The sequence below is a fragment of the Neovison vison genome, chromosome 6 (assembly GCF_020171115.1).
Source record: "Neovison vison isolate M4711 chromosome 6, ASM_NN_V1, whole genome shotgun sequence".
NCBI classification, from domain to species: domain Eukaryota; kingdom Metazoa; phylum Chordata; class Mammalia; order Carnivora; family Mustelidae; genus Neogale; species Neogale vison.
The window spans coordinates 60251722-60274290 of record NC_058096.1 but is presented as its reverse complement, the minus strand read 5'-3'; the positions used below and the strand labels follow the sequence as shown (position 1 = coordinate 60274290).

At 39.8% G+C, this 22569-nt stretch overlaps 1 protein-coding gene across 4 annotated transcripts in view; it reads right to left on the bottom strand.

Moving 5' to 3' along the window:
* Window positions 1-11891, bottom strand: part of SIDT1 (SID1 transmembrane family member 1) — a 97718-nt gene extending 85827 nt beyond the window's left edge. For all 4 annotated transcript variants that reach the window (XM_044251401.1, XM_044251405.1, XM_044251402.1 and 1 more), the window contains exon 1: window positions 11682-11891. In XM_044251401.1, coding sequence (XP_044107336.1) covers window positions 11682-11891 — 210 coding nt within the window. The remainder of the gene's footprint in view (window positions 1-11681) is intronic.
* Window positions 11892-22569: the final 10678 nt, after the last annotated feature.

The window sequence follows — 22569 nt, the reverse complement described above, 5'->3', positions numbered from 1 at the left end:
TCAATATAAGATACTTTCAAACCAGATTCACTCTTCTTATCCAACCCATTGAAAAATTGCCTGTCTAATTTTGTACAAAATCAGCATATGCGTGTCCTTCTTCCTAAGAGCAAAATCAATTTATTTGCCTATTCTCACTTCAAATAAACTGAGGGGATGAGACAAGTGAGAATTTGGAAGTAATTAATTACTAGAGCAAATTATTTCAATTAATTTTATTATTAATAACACTTAATATATAACCTACATTTGCTATACGCCACTCAACTTTGTTTTTTTTTCTCCAGGAATGGAGCACTATCTTTTGACCGGTAAATCAATTGCTTCTCCTGTATAAACAATTTTTACACATTTTTAGAAACTTATCATATATGAAAACCAAAGGATCTTAGACTGAGGACTTAAGTGTTAAGTCCAATAGTTATTCTCAGTGCTGACCTTAGCTTTTAAGCAGAATACAGGCCCTTAGGTTTTGTTTGGTTTTGGTTTGCATAGCAACTAATGTACTGAAAAAAAGCTTCAAACTTTCCATTTTTTCACAATATCCAAAAAAATAAAATAAACAATATTCAAAAATGTATTTTTTTTAGCAAAATGAAAAAGACTATGATTTTATTGCCTGGAGACACCATGGTATCTTTGGTATTTTTCTTTGTAAATAAGCAGAAAGAATGGTGAGGCCCCAATGCGAATAGCTCATTAGATGTATCTTTAAATCATCAACACACCATCTTGGTGTGTTGACATGAAACTTCAGTTAACTCCAGAGTTAAACAATGTAGGAAGAGCTGGCTAACAAACTCTGGGGGCTCCATGGCAACGTGTAATAATATCAACCCATTTGAAAGGAAGAAAGAAATACTGGCATCTTCTTGCAGCACAGAAGTTTCACAGTATTGCAAGTATCAAGTCCCTGGCCTTTTAGAGTCAAGCCAGCAGTGAGAAATGACATAGGAGATACTTCAGGTAATGTGCTGAAACTAGAGAGCGAAAGGAAGGAAGACTGAAAAATCCATGTGTATATATGTATATGTGTGTGTGTGTGTGTGTGTATAAATTTTTTTTGCTTTTTTAAAAATTTAAGTTCAATTAGCCAACATATAGTACATCATTAGTTTCAGATGTCGAGTTCAGTGATTCATCAGTGCTCATCACATCACATGCCCTCCTTACTGCCCATCGCCCATTACCCAATCCCCCTCCCCCACCACCTTCCCTCTAGCAAATTTCAGTTTGTTCTCTACAGTTAAGAGTCTCTCATGGTCTGTCTCCCTCTCTAATTTCTTCCATTCAGTTTTCTCTCCCTTCTCCTGTGATCCTTTGCATTGTTCCTTATATTCCATATGAGTGAAAATCCCTACATTCTGTATCAAATACTAAAAATACCCCCACAGAAGGGAGCATCACAGCAGTAAAATCAAAACGAAACAAAATAACAGCCACCAAAGAACTAAACCCAATACCGAAGCAAGCCTATTGCCATGGCACTCAGGAAGAAACAAAAGGAATGTGCGAGAGAAACAAGGTGGCTGGAATACAGGCTCAGCACATGCGGCAAAATGGGAACAAAGCAAGATGAAACAGAACAAAACCACTTCCAGACAGTGAAGAGCCCTATGGGAAGCATCTCAAAAGAAACAACAAGACAAACAAAAAAGGAGTTTATCCAGAAACAATAAATTAAAGTTTTCATTTATTTGCTTTTATGAGACAAAGAGTTACAAATGATCTTGTTGGCAAGACATTTCTCCTACTTGTCTATAAAAAAGAAAAAGATTTGGGGCACGTGGGTGGCTCAGTTGGTAGAGTATGTGACTCTTGGCCTTGGGGCTGTGGGTTTAAGCTCCATACTGGGCACAGAGCTTACTTAAAATAAAAAAATAAATGAAGTTGTACACAAGTATAGGATATTTTTTAATTATATGTAAAAATTACAATCTTACACATGGTTTAAAAAAAAAAAAGAGCACTGAACTTTTGCACTCCATTAGAGAGAAAAAATGTGGTCTTCTTTTATCTGCGGGGCACATAAAGCTCAAGGAGGGAATAGGATTTGCTGCAGGTACACAGGTTGTTAAAGAGATTAAAAACACACAACTTCTGGAGCCTCACCCGGTGTTCTTCCCCCAAACTGCTCAGCCTCTTGGTGGTTGTCCTTGCCTTAGGAGAGTAAAACGTTTTTTTTGTTGTTGTTGTTGTTGTTTGTTTTTTAAAGATTTTACTGATTTATTTGACAGACAGAGATCACAAGTAGGCAGAGAGGCAGGCAGAGAGAGGGTGGGGGGGAAGCAGCCTCCCTGCTGAGCAGAGAGCCCGATGTGGGGCTCGATCCCAGGACCCTGGGATCATGACCTGAGCCAAAGGCAGAGGCTTTATCCACTGAGCCACCCAGGTGCCCCAAAACATTTTTTATGAAATACTCAGAAAATAGAGAAAAGAACAGAAAAGACCATTAAAACTCTCTATAATCTCACCACCCAGAGACAATGTAAAGTTCATCATATTTCAGAAAACAAAAACCTACATTAAAAAAAATATATATACTGAGAACTCCACAGTCCAAGATTTGAAATGGATAAAATGGATAAAATGATAAACCTGAATTCAGACACTTGGATAGTCTAGCCTCAGTAATTGCTGATGTAGTTTGTTTCATTCACTCTTCTGGCTTTCAGTTTATCATGAATCAAGAAAATAATGATATGCTTATCCATTTAACTGTAAATTCAAAACTGAGGATTACTATACTTATTAAGTGATCTAGAGGTAGAGCTGCCTCTCTAGATGATCTGGATAATGGGTCACAATAGATGCCCTAGATGATAACTGATGATGTCATCTTCCCTTGTGATTCCCTAAAAGCCTGAAAATATTATTTTGCTAGTCATGGGGAGGTACAATTCTGCACCCCCAGTTACAATATATGTTTTTCCCCACACCACCAAGAGATTCTCAGACATTAGCTGGGTGTTTCATAATTCAACTCAATTCTGACACTTTCTACTTGGAGATAGCATCAGATCCCACAGGTTAAGGGTTCAGTTCTGTAAGACTGTCACTTGCTTTCAGGTGCCAATCAAAGAATCTAGGTTGGGGGTACCCGACTGGCTCAGTCAGAAGAGCATGCAACTCTTGATTTTTGGGTTGCGAGTTCAAGTTCCAGGTTGGGCTTAGAGATTACCTAAATAAATAAATAAACAAATTTTTTAAAAAGTCCACGTTGTCACCTGACTGACCAGCTATAGATCAGAGGTTCTAACAATGTTCTCTTTGGGTTTAATTAATTTACTAGAATAGAAAGAGGAAGACTCCATAATATGAGGGAGAGGACCTATGAAATTTCTTAGAAAGGGTATCACATTTTGATCACTTCACAAAGATAAGAGAAGAAAGACAGGAAAGCTATCTAGGTCCATCTTTCCCTGCTAAAATAAGAAAAACCCACCTAATGTAAAGATGAGCAACACCTAAAGACTGCAATTGAATCCCACACAAAGTCACTGTAAGTAAAAGAAATTAAGAGGCAGAAAACACCATTTCAGATGGTGAATATATGTCAGAAAACTGTACCTATAAAACAGATGGAAAGTATAGCATAATATTTAAAAATTAAGAATTATGAACACTTAAAAGCTATGAAAAAAGCCATAAATCAGAATTTTAAAAATTCAGAAAAAGGAAGTTTTAAGAAAGAAAGGGCAGAACTCAGGAAAAAAATTAGGGTTAAAATTTAAAATCCTAACATAAACGAATATTTAATTTGGAGGAGCACAGGGATATTAAAAAAAAACCCCATAATGCCATAAGGAAAACAGAAGGTAAAAAGGAGAAAAAATTTTCTAAAATCTGGGCAGGATATAAAAAAATAATTCTAGAAAAATGGGTAGGTAATAGGAAACAACAAAGAAGAGCCAACATAAGTATAAAGAGAATTCCTAAAGAAGATAATCAAGCATTGGAATAAATGAATCTTAAAAACACTAAGGAAAATTTCCTGAATTAAAGAAATAATCACTTAAGTTACATATTGCAAAATTACATGATGTACCTGGGAAAGACTAACCTATTAGATGGCGGTCTGGGAAAACTACTGGATTTCAAAGAAAAAGGAAAAGGAGTCTTTCAGGAATCCAGGCAGAAAAATGAAATTACTTGCAAGTGAAAGAATCCCTTTTATTACCACTTTTGCCAGAAACCAAAGGAATAGTATGCTTAAAACTCAAGGAAAAAAACTGTAAGTAAGGGGTTTATATTCGGCTAATCAGACTTGCAAGTACAAAGGCTGTGGACAAAGCGTTATGAACATGAAGGAATTGTAGAAGGCACCTCCTAGAGAATAAGCTTTAGACAATCAGATGACTGGAGAATATTAACATAAGTCTAGTTGTGAATATACAGGTACCTGCACAGCTAAGACTAAATGTTTGTTGTAAGGAGGGATAGTGTAGCTCGTAATGACTATATGCTTCGACTATCAGGTATGTACAACTAACCAAAAATGGGGCAAGAATGGGGAGAAAATATAAAAAGTAGATTAAGTTCATTAATTTCTTTATAGGCATAACTAGGGTTTAGATTTGGGGGTTGAAAAAAAGAGATGGAGAAGAAGATACCAGGGACGCCTGGGTGGATCAGTTGGTTAAGCGGCTGCTTTGGGCTCAGGTCATGATCCCCGCATCCTGGGATCAAGTCCCACACTGGGCTCCTTGCTCAGCGGGGAGCCTTCTTCTCCCTCTGCCTCTGCCATCACTCTGTCTGCCTGTGCTCACTCTCTCTGACAAATAAATAATAAAATCTTTTAAAAAAAAGAAGAAGATACCATCTAATTTCAGAATTGCTCATCATAGAGAACTAAGAGACAAAAATAGAAGAGGCTAATGGCAACATATCAATATATTAGTAAAAAAGGAAACCATTGGAACAATAATAACAGCAAAAATCTGCTTCATTTTACAGGCCATAATTTGTGCGTGTGCGTGTGTGTCTATGCACATACCCATGAGGTGGTGGGGAGTGGCAGAGGGAGAGGGAGAGAGAATTTTTAAAAAAAATTTTTTTAAATTTTTAATAAACATATAATGTATTATTAGCTCCAGGGGTACAGGTCTGTGAATCGCCAGGTTTACACACTTCACAACACTCACCATAGCACATACCCTCCCCAATGTCCATAACCCCACCACCTTCTGGGAGAGAGAATTTTAAGTAGGCTTCACGCTCAGTGAGGAACCTGCCTTGGGGCTGCATCTCATGACCCTGAGATCATGACCTGAGCTGAAATCACGTGTCCAATGCTTAACAGACTGCTAAGTTGATAACATAACTACACGGAAAGGATTACATAACTGCACTGTTACCTTACTTTAAAACACAGTAATGTGACTCAACTTAATCAATCATGAAATATGCCCTAAGGTAAAAGGAACTGTAAACATATATCTTAAATTGTCGCCAGTAATCTTACTGGTGGTAATGTTAGTATTGTTATCTAAAACTGTTGTGTGTATGTTGTGGGTTAAAGCAAGTGAGTAAGTCCATATAGTTGAGAACCAGGGTTTTGGGCACAGAAGGAAATCTCTGTATGAGTTGGATGATGTTAAGTAAAAAGCCTGTATTTCTGAATTTGAGTTGGAAGTGCTAGCATGAGCTCATGATACAATCTATCCTTAATTCTGTCCATTGAAAAGATTTAGAAAAAAATTACCAATCCATTAGCAATAAAAGCCTCTAGGTTTCATATTGTGGTCTCTATTTGTTACTCAAAGGAACCTGATCTGTCTGATTCCATGTTGGAGACAAGAACTGAACCTGATGAGCCTGTAATAACTTTTCATGCCAGAAAGCAAGGAAGATGTCAGAGACCACTTGGATTTTATCAAGAGAATTCAGGATCCAACTCAAACTGGCTTTCACTGTCCAATGAAAAATTTGAATGTAAGTTTAGTAACAGCAGTGGGTCAAAACATATCAGATATGTTTAAGTTCATGAATTCATGCTTACGCTAAATGAAATGTCATGATCCTTATCATAGGCTGCTTGGGGACCAATTAATTATTTTGTGTAAATTGATAAGTAAAAGTAAGGAATGAAGACAAAACAGTAGCTTAAGATGCCCCAGGAGCTGATGAGAAGTTTCTTATTATAGGAGTATTCCCATTCATGGATGAAAAAGTAAGGGATATAGTTAAAATATTATTACTTTGTTGTTCTTAATGAAACTAGGCAATTATGATCCATGGTGGCTATCATCACAAAAAGAGACAACCAGACATTATGTGCCTCCTGGTAGAAATATATACTACCACTTCTGAGGTAGTATTGTCAAAAAAGAAATCAGATACATTTTTCCTTGTCTGAAAGGCCTTTCTCCTTTTCTTTGGCCTATCCAAGTTCTTTTTATCTCTTATGACCTTTCAAGCCTTATTTCCTCCAACAAAGCCATCTATGGGATGAATGACTTCTCTAAAGTCTTGGAGGACTTGGAGCAGTGCTGTCCATGGAAAATATATGACTCACAAGTATTTTTAAATTTTCTAGTAGTTAAAAAAATTTTTTTTTCTGGTAGCTATATTAAAAAGTACAAAGAAATGAAGTTAATTTTATTAATATATTTGATATAACTTAATATATCCAAAATATTATCACTTAAACATATAATCAAAAATATTAATTACACATTTCATGTTCTTTTATACTGTCTTTGAAATCCGGTGTGTATTCTACATTTATGGTACATTTCATTTTGTGACTGGCCACATTTCAAGTGTGCAAGAGCCACATGTGGACAGTGGCTACCATAATGGACAGCACATACTTACAGAATCTTTTTGATAACTTAGCACATGACTATCAGGTCTAGATAGATGAGAAGGCATCTCAGGCAGAATTGGACCATAAATGGTCCATTAAATTGGACCCACAACTGGAGTAATGTCGGCCCCTAAACATCCTTATGACACTTTGATATTTTGTTTTCAGAGCCATAGAGGAAAATGGTGGTAACTGCTTTGGACTAAATGTTTGTGTCCCCTTCTGCCCCCAAATTTGTATGTTGAAGTCTAATCCCCCATGTGACAGTATTGGAGATAAGGCCTTTGGAAGGTCATTAGATCAGGAGGTCAGAGCACTCATGATGAGATTAGTGCCCTTAGAAAAGATGGGAGAGAGCTTGCTTCTCTCTCTGCTCTCTGGGCCATGTGAAGACCCACACTATAAGGTACTGTCTACAAGCTAGAAGTCAGCCCACAGCAGGCACGTGGATCTTGGACTAGCTAGTCTCCAAAAGTGTGAGAAGTGATGTCTGTTTTGTAAGCCATCCAGTCTATGGTATTCTGTTCCACCAGATAACATGCTAATGAGATGATTTCCTCCTCACAAACAAGCACCAGTCCTGTTCAGTAAGAGGAAGTGGGAGGCCAGCAAAGAAGGTTTCCCTGCCTCAGTACATAAAGAATACAGGGGGAGTCCATCCAAGATGGGGGAACTGAGGCTAATCACATCAGAGGTTTTCATTCTTCTAAGTAACCACTAATGTATAGTTAGAAGTTACCACTGGAGTGGCCTGATCTATATTTCACTGTTTGTCGGAACTGGATAGATACTTTGAATTTGGATCCAAGAGGCAGTATAGCTCGTTCTAGATATACAACTACAGGTTGAGGTGAATAAAGTCAAGGATTGTTCCTTGGGCATCAAAAAAAGCACATGTCATTAAAAGATAAATGTTTCCATTGAATAAACAAAAAGAATATATCCAGGGAAGCATTTCAAATTAAAAGATCTACAAAGAACAACGAAGTCTGTGACTGAAAGCTTCTGAGAAGACTTCTTGGTGCCTGGTAGGTAGATTTTTTAATGAAAGCTTTCTTATCAGCATTTAGCTCAAGTATAAACATCTGATTATGGCCACCACCTGTCTCTACAGGAGTATTCTCATTTCTCATTAAACCTGCTTTCGTGCCCTCTGTCCTAGTCAAACATATGCCTGGTGACTTTCTCAACAAGGTGATTTCCTTCTAGTTTATTTCCAGCCCAGTAGTGGTAGAACACCCTGTTCGCCCGCAGTGAAACTCTACTCCCCTGAAAAGGAGTCTCCAGATACTTCCCCTCCAGGGAAGTGAAATGAACCATGATCTTGCTTAACCTGCACCTTCAATCCTTATTTTCACTATTCTTTAAAGCAGTCGCTCTATTCTTTCAGAGATTTTTTTTTTTTTTTTTTTTTTTAGTGGCAACTTCATATTTACATTACTCTGCCTAGAAGGCATGTGAGGCTTTTCCTGATACTGACCTCAGCTAATTAGCATGACACATACCTGGCTAACTAGTTCTTTGGATCAGTGTTTGGTATGGGAGAGGCAGTGGCTGACAGGAAAGATTAGGGGCCAAGGTTTCCACAGCAGCTTCCCCTTCTTACCAAAGCCTAAATGGGGAAGAGCCTTTCTCTTCCAAAGTGAAGAAAAATAATGTCAAACATAACAATGGCTTGAAGAGTAAAGGGAAAAAGATGAAAACTCAAACGGCTATACTTTTTCCCCCCTAAACCCAATTCTTTGCTGCACTGAAGAGGGATGGGTGGGAAATGACCCCTGCAGGGGAGGTGTCCCTGACCAACACTTGGGTCAGGTTAAAGGAAAAAGGTCCTGGCCAAACTATGGCTCTTGGGTTCATAGTGCTTTATTTAGCAGAGCCCTTCAGTGAGTTTGGGATCTGCAACGGAGACAAACTGCTTCTCATGAATTAACGAAAATTTAGAGAGTGCAAGAGGCCAGCATTTGGGGTGGGGAGTAGCCAAGAACATGGTGATAAACCAGGCCTAAAAGGTAGTGTCACCATCTTGAAATTTCCCCTAGTGGGGAATAGCTAATAAGTTGTTAGGACAGCATTACCTAGATCTCCACTTTAATCTATCACCTACCCTGCTCTGCTCTGTAATTCCCTTATGTCAGTCCCAACCTTCAGGAAAATTCTGCTATATCCAAAGGCATGGTATTCATGGTATTGGAAGATGGGGCCGCTGGTATCCAATGTGGGGAAAATGGGACCAAGAAGAGAGGAGACAATCAAGAGAAATAAGAGTAATGGTTTGGATAGATAGATGAGAAAAATGCCATCTCTGGAGAATACGAGGTAGATCAGGAATACCAGGGGGAGTGAAAGGGAGCAATTTCTCCAAGTAAGAGGATTGAGGTTTCCACTGTTTTATTTGCATACTAAAAAGCGGTCTCTCTAAAGCTGTAAGCATTGAGGACATCTGGTTCATACCAGTGTTAAAATAATTAAAACACCTGAGTTATCTGCTAGCCCCATGGTTCCCAACTGTATTTCTCAGACTAGTGAAATTTTAGGGACTGCTGAGGTTGTCATCTTTTTATTGTATTATGCAAAGTATTTTAAAAATGAATTTTCAGGGGCACCTGGGTGGCTCAGTGGGTTAAAGCCTCTGTCTTCGGTTCAGGTCTTGATCCTAGGATCCTGGGATGGAGCCCTGCATCAGGCTCTCTGCTCAGCAGGGAGCCTGCTTCCTCCCCTCTCTCTCTGTGGGCTTCTCTGCCTACTTGTGATCTCTGTCTGTCAAATAAATAAATAAAATCTTTAAAAAAATGAGTTTTCACTCTTGTTTCATAAAACAAGAGCTATTTAAACATGTAGACAGGCAAAACGGAAAGGGCATAATTTCATAACAATTGTTAAAAATGTTGTTTTTATCTGGAATGATCTCACACTTTCAACCTACTAAAAATATGTATATATATTTTTGTTTTTCTTTTTCTTAAAGGCTTAGTTATTTATTTTAGAGGAGGAGCAGGAAGGGAGAGAGAGAGAGAGAGTCCTAAGTGGACTCCACGCTGAGTCGAAGAACTTGACACAAGGCTTGATCCCAGGGCCCTGAGATCATGGCCTCAGCCAAAATCAAGAGCTGGATGCTTAACTGGACGAGCCACCCAGGCACCCCCAAAAGTATGTATTTTATTTTATTTACTTTTATTTAGTTTTACAGTTTCCTTCAATCTTTCTTCACTTATTCACTTTTCAAAAACATTAGTAAATGAACATGACTCTGCCCCCGTCCTCAATATCTCAGGCTTTTCTAGGGAAGTCAAGCAGGTGACCCAGCTGCACACAGAGCACCTGTGCTTGTGGCAGAGAAACTCACCAAATACTAAGGGCAGAAAGGCCAAGCAACGGTTTAAAAACAGCCCATCTATTTCTAAGCAGAAGTGTAAGAAATACTAAGTAAAGGCAGATGTCAGGACTCACTTTGCACCTAACATCTGAGTGCCCTTCCCAGTGATTTAGGGGGAAACTGACAGTGCACCCCGGAGATCAGGGAGTTTTTCAGGCTATTCATTCTGAGCAAATGACAGGGCTAGGAACACAACTCACTGACATGGCACCATCTCCGCAGGTCTGTACTGCACACTGGACAGGAAGAGATGAGTGACACGGAATTGGGAGGATTAAAAACTGTCCCTCCCACTTGTCCCCAGTAGAATGGCTCTGCACATGGGCACGCTGCTCACTTCAGGACATCCAACCTGAAGGTCAGCAGGCGACTCGCCAGGGTGAGGGCTGAGCTGCCTTGGCGACCTTTGGTGCCAGCCTGGAGGTGGGGAAATTGCTCAGGGAGATGTCTGGGAGTGATGGTGGGCAAACTGGTCCATGCTACTCAATACTACTCCAAGCTACCAGGTTTCTGAGCTCTGGTTCTCACTGAGAGTTAGAGAGAGAGGCATATTGTGGTATCCGAGTCATCTGGTTCTGGAATCTCCCAAGGGAGTAGGGAACGCTGGCACAGTAAGAGATACACATACACATCCATATGAGAAGAAGACCCAGAGGCAGGCACAATGGCAAGTCTTCTCTTTTCTCTGTGCCCCAGAGGGGACCATATCAGATGGAAAAATCTACCTATGCATTTTTTTCTACATTATATAATCAGAGTATATGTGTCAAAGGGGTAGTTGCTGAAGCAGTCATTTCCTCCCCTTGTCTCACCTCGATTCTTGTCAGAAATAGGTCTAGAACTCTCCCACAATTATCCATCCTTATTTAACATCAAAACCTTCATAGATCAGCTGATGGCTGCAGTTGCAACATCTCTGGCCAGGTCTTGTGGCTTTTCTGAAGCCCAGACGTGTGACAGTAGTACAGAATCACAGGAAGTGACTATTGAACACACACGCTCTGCAGCTTGCGTCCATTCTCACACATTCCTATTTTAGATTCTGAGCAGCTCTCCCTCCCCAGGAGCTATGAAATAGAAGGGTCTGGCAGAATCATCCAAATGAAATGAGGTTCCTTCTCCCCCAGGGATTAGGCACAGAAGTGCGGTCCTTTCCCTCTGCCACCCCAGAAATCTTGAGTTTCCTAGAGAAAGGCCCAGCAGGGGGCCAGGAGCCACAGAAGGTGCACGGAACCCGCCCCTCTGCAAAGCCCCGAAATGCCAGGGGACCAAGCCAGGGAAGGTGCGAGATGAACCAGAGTTGTCCCCGAGGCCGGTTGCGGGAGGATGCCGCAGCCTCGGGCAAGGCACTGATTGCATTGAAGGGGAAAGGGAACGAGGGTCCTCCGGTCCCTGAGGACTCCCGAGGTCAATTCCCAGGGGACGCAAAGCAGCGACGGGGCTCTGAGATCTGGCAAGTTCCTGGGAGTCGAGCGAGGAGAGCGAGTGTCTTACCTGGCCAGGCTGGCTGGTGTAGTTGAAGGAGTAGATGTTCTCGGTGCTGAGGCTCACCACCCCGCTGTAGACGCGATCAAAATCGGCGCCCCTGGCGGGGTCGCGGGGGTCGCGGCGTGGGAGGGGTTGCGCGGGTCGCCCGGGTGCCGCCGCCCGCAGGAGCCAGGGTAGCAGCGCGCAAAGCAGCGCGAGCCCCGCGCAGCTCCGCATGGTGGGCGCCGCGCCCCTGCCACCAAGCAGAGCCTCCCTGGCGAACGAGCGAGCGCAGAGCGGGTCCTTCCAAAGCCCCCCGGCGGGCCTGGGCGCCGGCTTCAGCGCAGCGCGGGTGATGCCTGGCAAGCCCCACCGGCGAGTGATGGCAACCCGCGGGCGAAGACCCGATCAAATATTGATGCAGCCTCCTGGGGTCTCCGCGGGAAGTCGCGGGCCAGGGGTAGCGGGGGCGGAGGGTACGGGGGCCTGGGGCTGCTGCTTAGCTCTCCCGCTTCCAAGTCCCTTTCCTCCCCCTTTTCTCATTTCTGATAATCCCCCACTTACCCAGCCAGAATTTCAACAGATTTAGTCCCTAATCAATCTAAAAAAAGAAAAATAATAATAATAATAAATAATTTTAAAAGGCATTAGAGACGTTAAAGAAAGAAATAGTTACTAGTCTTAAGAGTCAATCTGATAAGCCACGAAGCAGGAAATACAGTCTGTTTCAAGTAAATGTGCACCGACTGCAAGCTAAGAAAGAGAAAGCAACAGAGCCTGTCCCCAAAGAGGGTGCACGAGTTTGCTTTTCCTGTCTGCTACCTGCAGAGAACTCCCGCCCGTTTGAATGATGGTTATTAACTCTCACTTCTCCCTTCACTAACAGAACCCCTTCCCAGACACCTGTTTTATTTCTTTATCATCTTCTATTCTCAGGGAGAGCCTCACACTATCGCTTTCTCTCTCCCTCGCTGTTTGTGTACCTATTGCATATGTACAGCCATAAAGACAATGAAGAGATAGGGTAAAGAAGACAATTTCCAACACGCCTGAAATCTGGTCCCGGAAGTTGTCAAGGTCTCAGAGAAGCTGGATTTCTGCAGAGGGTTACTTTCCTTCTGAGCCAACTTCTTGCCTTCTTCACTTCTGCGAGGACTTCTTAGATTCTGGGAGAATCCCTGGGGTTCTGAATTGTTTTTCAAAAGAGAGAAACTAGATGTCATTATAAGGAACTATTCTTCTGGCAAAACTTAGGGGATTTGATTTAAACAGCTGGAGAGACAGATAAAGGGTGAGGTGGGAAGAGGATCCCTGGGAAGTCCTTAGGGAACATCAAACAATCACTGTTGAGGTGCAGAAGAGAACTCAGTGTCTTATTTCAGCTTCAAGTTATTTGTAAACTAGAAAGTAATAAAATTGCATTCGGTCTGAAGGAACATTTAAAGAGAAGCCAGAAGAAGAAAAGATCATGTTCAAAGAATTAAGTTACAGATTAAAATCCTAGCATTTACCATTCAAAGGGAGGGTTTGATTTGTTTAGTTATTTTAGAGGGAGAGAGAGAGAGAGAGAGGGAGCCCGCGCAAGAGGGAGGAAGGGCAGTGGGTGAGGGAGACAGAGAATCTCAAGCTGGCTCCACACCAAGCCCTGAGTTTCACTCCGGGACTGGATCTTATGCACCTGAGATCATGACCTGAGCCAACACCAAGAGCTTGAGGCATAATGGACTGAACCACCCAGGCACCCCCCGTTGTTGTTGTTGTTTTTAACCTCACTGAATTCCTGTAATTTATTAAAATATCACAAATGAGTTCAATACATTTGGTATAATGTTTCATAACTGTGCAATTAGAAAACAATACTAAAGGAAGATTAAGTTAGAGAGTACTTATTAGGACAATTTTCACTTTTAAAAAAATGTTCTTGAAAATGTATGGGCATAAGGACAAAAATACAAATTCAAAGAGGAGTCTGGGGGTAAAGTTTAAAGTGCAACTTATTGTTTTGAGAAATATGATAATTTCATCCAGACATTGAACTGCTGTATTTAGAGTGTCTATACCTCTTTTCAGAATTTAACAAAATTTAATAAACTTGACTTTCATCAAGTCCTTCAAGTTTAGCTGGCCTGGCCAGTTCAAGCACTCTCTACAGCTATAGGGTCATGCAGTCCTACTCAGCACACATTAGATGAGGAACTGGCTTTAGCACAAGGTAACTCCTTCTTTTGCAGGCAAGTGTCTCATTACTAGAACAGTATTTCACATTCTAAATTGAAATCTGCCTCTCTTTCACTCACTGGCATGGGTTCTGCCCTCTGGAGCCATAGGAATAAACTTAATCCTTCTTCCACATGACAGCCTTGTGGGTATTTGAAGGAGCTATGACCCTAACTTTAAGCATTGAAATTAGAAGTGATTAGAACAGATCCTTTATCTTAGCAAAGAACCCAAAATATTTATTTTAAAGCCATTATAGATGACATATATATAATTTGAATTATATATTACAAATTATACTATGATCTAATCCTCATTCCATTGAATGGCCTTGGGTAATTAACCTCTCAGGATCACGAGGTTGCTGTAAAGATGGGGGAGGGTCAGAAGAATGTTTTTGAAATTATATTAGAAAGTTTACACGTTGTATGACTAAATATTGTTATTGTATGACTCCTAGTTCAACAGCTAAAAAGTTAAATATGGTTCAGCAATCAGACTTGTAGAATATCTACAATGCCAAGCTTCCACTGTGACAGGCTGAATATATGAACAATGACCAGACTATATATGATAATAGACCTCTGACCCCAAACTCTACAGCACCTGGTCTAGGAAGACAAACCACAATCGTTGCAGCAAATGGCCCAGAATGATCAGGACTTGGTCAGTGACTGCCGAGTTCCCCAATTTTTGCCTCTGCTCCCAACTCAAGATCCATCAGAGGAAGCCAAATATGTTTTGTGAACCATAAAAATGCCCCACTTCTAGTTAGTCTGCTTGCAGCTTCTCTGCACCACCAAGATACAATCAGAGTATTCTGAAACCTTGCCTTTTCTTCATTATAAAGCGTTCCCAGTCCCCTGCCCATCTTTGAGTCTTGGTCAAGCAGAGGAGATGGTGGCTTGCTGTAGCAAGCAACCTCTGCATGAGGAAACCTGTTGCCATTTGAATGGCTCCAGGCTTTACCCAGGTGCGATACTCACCAAGGGCCTCTGGGCCTTACAGCTCGCTTGTTGGGTATGCGTTGACATGGTAAGTGAGCACCATGTCTGAGCTTGGCTTTTTTTTTTGCTTCTGAGTTCTTTGGCTATCTCATCTCAGTTTGATATCTGGGTTTTGTTGTTGGTTTCCATTTGTTTGGCATCTTTGGTGGAGTTCAGCTATTCCTATTCAGCCATCTTTGCTCTCTTTCCTGCTTCTGTTTTGTGTTCTATTTTCCAAAAGTATTGACTGTCATAGAGCAGAACACTGGACCAGCCTTCTTTTGGGCAAACTTTGCTTTGGATCACCTATAAAACTAGGCTATCCTTTGTTTCCACTGTTTTGTCCTTAGAGTTTGGCTTTGATTCCCAAAGAATATTCTCTCTGGTTTTACACCTGCTCGCAGGTATAGGTTGTTGGGTCTACATTTGGAGGCAGCTCTCTTCAAGCTGGAGTCTCAAGTCTCAAAGTGCACAAGCATCACTTCCAGCTGCCAGCTCTTACAGTCTCGGCTAAGTCTAATTTTTCTTTTCCTTTTCGAGAAGCTTCACTTCTTATATGTACACTCATTACAATTCTAATTTTTGCACCTATGTTTCAAATGACGAAATTTCACCAAGGATGACCTGGGCCTTAAATGACCATTGTGGAATATTGGCCTTGACCAAAATTGTTTATTTGACAGGTGCTTTAAAAAACAAAAAGAATAAAGGTTTCTCAGATCCAATGGACCCCATTTTTTGAGTGGTTTGCAGAGAGCTTCTAATGAAATTATGTTAAAAATTCCTTTACTAAAATATCCTTTGGTCAAAACTAATGAGAAATTTGGCAAGCTTAACCTATAATCTAGATTCATTTAGATAGTAAGTCCTCCCCCTCCTGGTCCTCCAGTTACTTTCCTGTGGCCAGCTCTCTCCCTTCCCCCTTATTCTTCTGAAGTCCCTCTTTCTGCACCGCTTCCTTCCTTTTCCCCTGTTTAGATGCCCTATCTTTTCCCAGCAACTCTCTAAAGCCTCCAAATGCTAGTTGACTCCAATAGTCTATCCCTCCCATAAGCCAGGTATGCAGGTGACTGTAGAATTTAAACTTTGGATCTGAGACGAATTAAGAGCTACAATGAAAGATTTCCCTAAACTCAAGCAAGACTAGCGAAGACTCATAGAAGAATTTGTAATCTTTTGGATGCACATGACCCAGAGTTGCCTGACCTGTATCAACTTGCATGTTGATCAGAACCTCAGATGCTAAATCCTGGATGACAAAAGCTGATTTGACCAACCTGGAAAGCGACCTGAGGATCTCTCTTTCCACGAAAAACCTTCGGGTCAGAAAAAGGCCAGAAAAAGAAGTCTAAGTCTCCTAAGAGCCAAACCCAAAACATTTCTAATAAAAGTTGATTGGATCATAATTTAATCATGCAAACAAATAAAAAGATGAAACTATAGGAGATTTGGGGACAAACAGAAAATATCTTCCAACAACACTAACTGTTCTACATTAAATCCCGCCATCTTTGCTCAATCTCTTCCTTGGTGTAAGCATAGAACAAAAGTGTAAGTATTTCAAACAACTCACAGATTTGTCACTATCTCCCAGCACTGAGCTACAACTTTTGGGTCCTTGATTGACATCTCTTCTTCCTCTGTGATACCGCATCTACAAATTTATTAGGGAGAGATCTACTTTGCAAATAGAGCTGTAATACTAAATGCACACCAGAGGGACTATTTCTTGAGTTTTCAGAGGATGTATCAATTCCTAATCAACTTGTGTCTGCTCCGTATAAAACTTTCCTTCTTCACTATACTTGATGTATACTCCGGATACAGATCTTGACATTGTACTTGACTCTTTATGGGCTAAAATTCCCATTGATGTAGGAAAAATAATTGGAACAGCATATATTAAAGTTCATTTAGAGCTCATCAAGTTCTCAAACTTCCCCAAGGTTAGAAGCTAGAGCAAGAAAAGACTCAAATTTATAGTTGAGAGCCTTATATAAAGAGTCCTTTCTCATAAAGTGCATGAACCCTTGTAACGTTCCTGTCCTGCCAGTAAAGAAACCAAGTGGACAAGTATATTGATTTGTTTAAGATCTCAGGACACCAATACAATTGTTATCTCTCCTTCTCCATTAATACCTACCTCAAATTCCATCCTGTCATCCATTCTCCCACAAACCACCTCCTTCTCTGTAGTGGATCATTGCTAGTGCCTTTTCTGGGTGTATTCCTACACTTAAGAGTCAATATCCTTTTGCCTTCATCTGAGAGGGCAATGATAGACATGGATAGCTAGACCCTAAGGGTTCACTGAAGCCTCCTCCTATTTTTCTTTGGCCTTTAATCAATGACCAAAAGATCCAAATTTCCCTTATGCTTCATTTCTGATGTAATATGTGGGTAATTTCCTACTTTGTTCATAGAAGCCTGTAGCTCTCAGCCTTAACAGAAAAAAAGGCATAACATCTCAAAAGAGATAATTACAGTTTTGTCAAAACAAGGTACATTATTTAGGGCATGGACTATTTGAAGGAGTGAAAAACATTCTCTCATAAGAGGATAAAGACTATCCAAAATTATCCTAGACCCCTCACAAAATTATAGCTGAGATGACATGTAGGTCTAATATTTCAGACAAGGGGTATAATTTTTTTCCGAGATTGTGACACCTCTTTATGAAATGACTAAGGTTTCAGTAAGATGCACTCTCTTCTGGGAGCCCAAGTGTTACACAAGCCTTCTTTAATCTGAAGAAGGGTCCTCGACAGCGCACTTGCCTGGACATCCCTACCAACAACAGAAACACTGGGTGGCTCAGTGGTTAGGCCGCTGCCTTCGGCTCAGGTCATGATCTCACAGTCCTGGGATCGAGTCCCGCATCGGGCTCTCTGCTCAGCAGGGAGCCTGCTTCCCTCTCTCTCTCTGCCTGCCTCTCTGCCTACTTGTGATTTCTCTCTGTCAAATAAATAAATAAAATCTTTAAAAAAAAAAAAAAGAAACACTTTTGTCTATTTGTGCATGAGTGTTCTGGGGTTTAAAGCCTCAGGGCTTTAAGTCAACTTCATGGACACCATAAAAAACCCATCACTTACTGTAGCCCCACACCTACTCCAGTTGCAAAGGATTATACCCTCTGTGTTAGGGCAATAGTGCCACTGCAAAACTTGCACATGCTTCTGTGAAATTAGTTCTAGGTTCCTTGTTTGATTTTATGGTTCCTCATGCAGTAGTGACTTGACTACCAGTCAAGTTTCCCGGAGAACCCACAACACCCTGAAGTCCATTGATTAACCTCTTATGGATTTCTGTTGCCCTCTCCCTCTTACATTCCTAGCCACTGCTAAAATACCCTGAATCCTACCACTCTTTTGATTTGAAGAAGAGGAACTCCGTAATTGTCTTTCTTCAGTTAGGGGACTTTCTGCACTTTGCTTAGCTTTACTGGAGACTCACACTGAGAATCTAGACCTACTATTTGTTCATGGGTCGTACTTCAGAATTGAAATTGGTTATTAGGCTATCTCTAATGCTATCACTTATCTAAACTTTCCTTTGTAGGATAGTCTTCTACTTGAGGTAAAGTTAGTGCATATGGCAGAATTTATAATATTTTGCAGAGCTTGTCAATCAGACAAAGTCCTGAGAGTAAATAAACATGCATGCATATAGCAGACATGTTTCTGGAGTAGTGCATGATGTTTTAGAAACAAAAAGTTTTCCTTACTTCTGCTGGAACACCAGCAGAAGTGGACAAGTTAAGGAAATTTTAGATACACTTCTACCTTCCAGGGAGATGGCTATTGTAAAGACTGAGGCTGATGCTAACAGAGTTAAAGGAAATCCTCCAGAAGATCATTTTGCCAGATAAGCTGCCTTAACCAAGCTTGTGATACTAACTAAAACCCCAAAGGATAAATCTCTAGATTGCCTCAAAGAGGCCATGATTAAATACCCACATTAAACGACTGATTTGGAAATGGAAGAGTGGAAAGACGAAGAATATCCTTCACTGAGATCATCCTTGGCACACTCAACATGGCCATTTGTTGGCACCAGATGATTTCAAATGATTCTTAGCTGAATTTCTCCATGAAAAGGCTCATCACAGTAAAGACAAATTGCTTACTATTGGGGTGACTGGGTGGCTCAGTCAGTTAAGCATCTGTCTTTGGCTCAAGTCATGATCCCAGTGTCCTGGAATCAAACTCCACGTCAGGCTCCCTGCTCAGTGGGGAGTTTGCTTCTCCCTTCCTCTCTGCCGTTTCCCCTGCTTATGTGCTCTGGCTCTCTCTATCTCTCCCTGTCAAAAAAATAAATAAAATCTTTAAAAACTTGCTAACAATTTCAAATCAACATTAGTTGGGAAACTTTAAAAAAAGACAGAATGCAACCTGTAAAGATGAGGCATGGTGGGAGCCAAAGTCTCAAAGACCCTTTAAACACCTTCAGATGAGTTTTATCCAGTTCCCACTCTCCACAGCATGGGTTAAACCATTTCCTTGCTGAAGATCTTTGCTGTAATTTTTTTCAGTCTCTGAAAAGCTGTTTGATTTTATGTTTCAAACATGGGGTATATCAATTTTTATATCCAATGACCAAGACAAAATTTATATGAATCCTTTTAAAAGAACTTTGTGAATCATTACCCTTTCTCAAAAACTGTATTGTCCTAGCATCCACAAACTTCTGGGAAAAATCAAAAGAACAAATGGCGTCCTTAAATTAAAATTAGCCAAACTTTCAGAAATCCTTGAGCTCCCTTGGCTAAATGTACTCCCACTAGTCTGTAAGGCCATATGACCCATTCCCTCAGAGATGCATTGATTATGTCCCAATGAAGTGTTAACAGGAAGGCCCATACATTTAGAAATTTTATGCTTGATATTAGACTCTTCTCTGTAGCATGGAGATGTGGCAAAATATTGCAAGGGAAACATGTACCATACCCATGAGTAAGTAAGTTAAGGCCAGCTTCTCACAACACTTTTAAATAGGCTCTTTATGCGGCACTGGATGGCGCAGTTCATTTAGCATCTGACTCTTGGTTTCAGCTCAGATCCTGATCTCCTGGGGCATGGGATTGAGCCTTGTGCTTGGCTCACTGCTTAGTGGGGAGTCTGCTTGAAGACTCTCCCCCTTTATCCCTTGCCCAACTTGGGCATGTTCTCTCTCTCACTCTGTCTCAAATAAATAACCTTAAATAGGCTCTTTATGATCATCAACCAGGCAATTTCATCTATTGGAAGAGACATTGGATAAAACATGCTCTTGAACCTAACTGAAATGGATCTTATCAGTATTATTACAAATCTTGCCAATATTAAAAAAAATCAATGTCATTAAAAAATCTAAGCAGTTGTGGAAACAAAGTCTATTGACATGAGAGTAAACAGACTGTTTATTCAGAACTTGATATAGGAAAGATTTCAGCCACCATCACCTGCATTAGGCAGAGACTCAAAGATAGGAGAGGAGTGAAAAAGACTTATAGTGTAATAAAGGGAAAACTTCAGAAACACTGATTGGAAGTTGGAATGCAGAAGCTGGAATTAGGCTAAGTAGAAGCAGGGCATCTTATGGTTTGGGGAGCTCACCCAGCTTATATTTGGACCACGCAAATAAATCTATATAAACAGCTTTCTTGAGTATAACTGATGATAAACTTCACATATTTAACGTGCACATATCACTTGTGTTATATACATACATATCCATGAAACCATTATATATATATCCATTACCCTCTAAAGTTTCCTTCCTCCTTTATGTCTCTCTCTTGTTTCCTCCCTGTAACAGATACAGAGCAATTCAGGTTATCTATTTTTTTCTTGAGAAAGCTTTGGTAATTTATGTCTTTCAGGAAAGTTGCCCATTTATCTGTTTTATTAGATTTATTACCATAAGGTTATTCAAAATACATTCTTTTAGTGTTTGTAGAATATTTCACTGCTCTCACTTCTGATATTGGTAGTTTATAGTTAATTTCCTGATCAATTTATTTAGAGGTTCAGCAATTTAATTAATCTTCTCAAAGATCCAACCATCACTGTCATTATTTTTCTTTTATTTTGCCTTTCTCTTTTATTGATTCAGTTTTGATCTTTATTATTTTCTTTCTTCTTATTACTTTGGGTTTAACTTGTTTTTATTTATTTATCTAATTTCTGAGGTAAAAGCTGAGGCCACTGATTTGAGACTTTCTTTTCTATATAGGCGTTTAGTCTCATGTATTTCTCTTGAAGTACTATTTCTGTTACATTTCACAAATTTTGATATCCTGTATTTTAATTTTCATTTAGTTCAAAATAAATTCTGCTTTGATTTCTTGTTTGACTAAGGGCTTTTTAAGAGGTGTATTATTTTTTCCCCAAATTTTGAAGGATTTGACAAGAATCATTATGTTACTAATTTCTAATTTAATCGCATTGTAGTCAGAGAACATTCCTAGTATGACTTGAATCTTTCTGAATTTATTGGAATTTGTTTTATGGTCCAGATTATTGTCCATCTTGCTAAAATTTCTGTATATATATATGAAAAGAATGTGGATTCTGCTGGTTGTTGGACCAGTGTTCTATGAATGTCAATCAGGTCAGAATGGTTGATGGTTTTGTAAAGTCTTTTATAACCTTGCTGATTTTCTCCCTATTTGTATTGTAAATTATTCAATGAAGGGCTCTGAGATTTCTGATTATAATTGTGGACTTTTAATTTTACATTGCAGTTCCATCAGTTTTTGCTTCATTTATTTTGAAGCTCTCTTATTAAGTGAATAAATGTTTAGGATTTTTATATATTTTTGATTTAATATCCTTTTTGTCATTATGAAATAATTTTTTTTCTTTTTTACCCCTGGAAATATTCTTTGCTCTGAAAACTAGTTCATCTAATACTGATGAAGCCATTTCAACTTCATTTGACCAGTGTTAGCATGACCTATCTTTTTATCTTTGTACTTTAAACTTCAGGTTTTTTAAAAGATTTTATTTATTTGATAGACAGAGATTACAAATAGGCAGAGAGGCAGGCAGAGAGAGGAGGAAGAAGGCTCCCCACTGAGCAGAGAGCCCGATGTGGGGCTCGATCCCAGGACCCTGGGATCATGACCTGAGCCGAAGGTAGAGGCTTTAACACACTAAGCCACCCAAGTGCCCCTTTAAACTTCAGTTTTTATATTTAATGTAGTTTCTTCCAATAGGAAGCAATTAAAAAAACCTATACTGATAATCTCTGCCTTTTAACAGGGTATTTAGACCATTTACATTTAATGTAATGATTGACATGACTCTATCATCTTGCTATTTGTTTTATATTTCTCCCACGTGGTCTTTGTTTCATTTTTTGTACTTTTTCTGCTTACTTTTAGGCTAGTCAAGTAATTTTTAGTATTTTTACTGTTTAGTATTTTAGTGATGGCTTTAGAGTTTATGATATACATATATAACTTATTATAGTCTACCTGCAAGTAATATTATACACATCAGGAATAATATAAGAATCTTACAGTAATAGACTTCCATTTTTGTCCTCTGGCCTTTATGCAATTGTTGCCATGCATTTACTTTTACATATATTTTAAATATATGTTTCTGAACAATTTAATGTGTAATTTGTTATGTACACTGATGTAATGTTCTTCATTTTTCTTGTGTTTAGGTTTTGTTAAGCTTCTGGAAGGCAAGTTTGTGGGTAAAGATGCGATAGAAGGATTG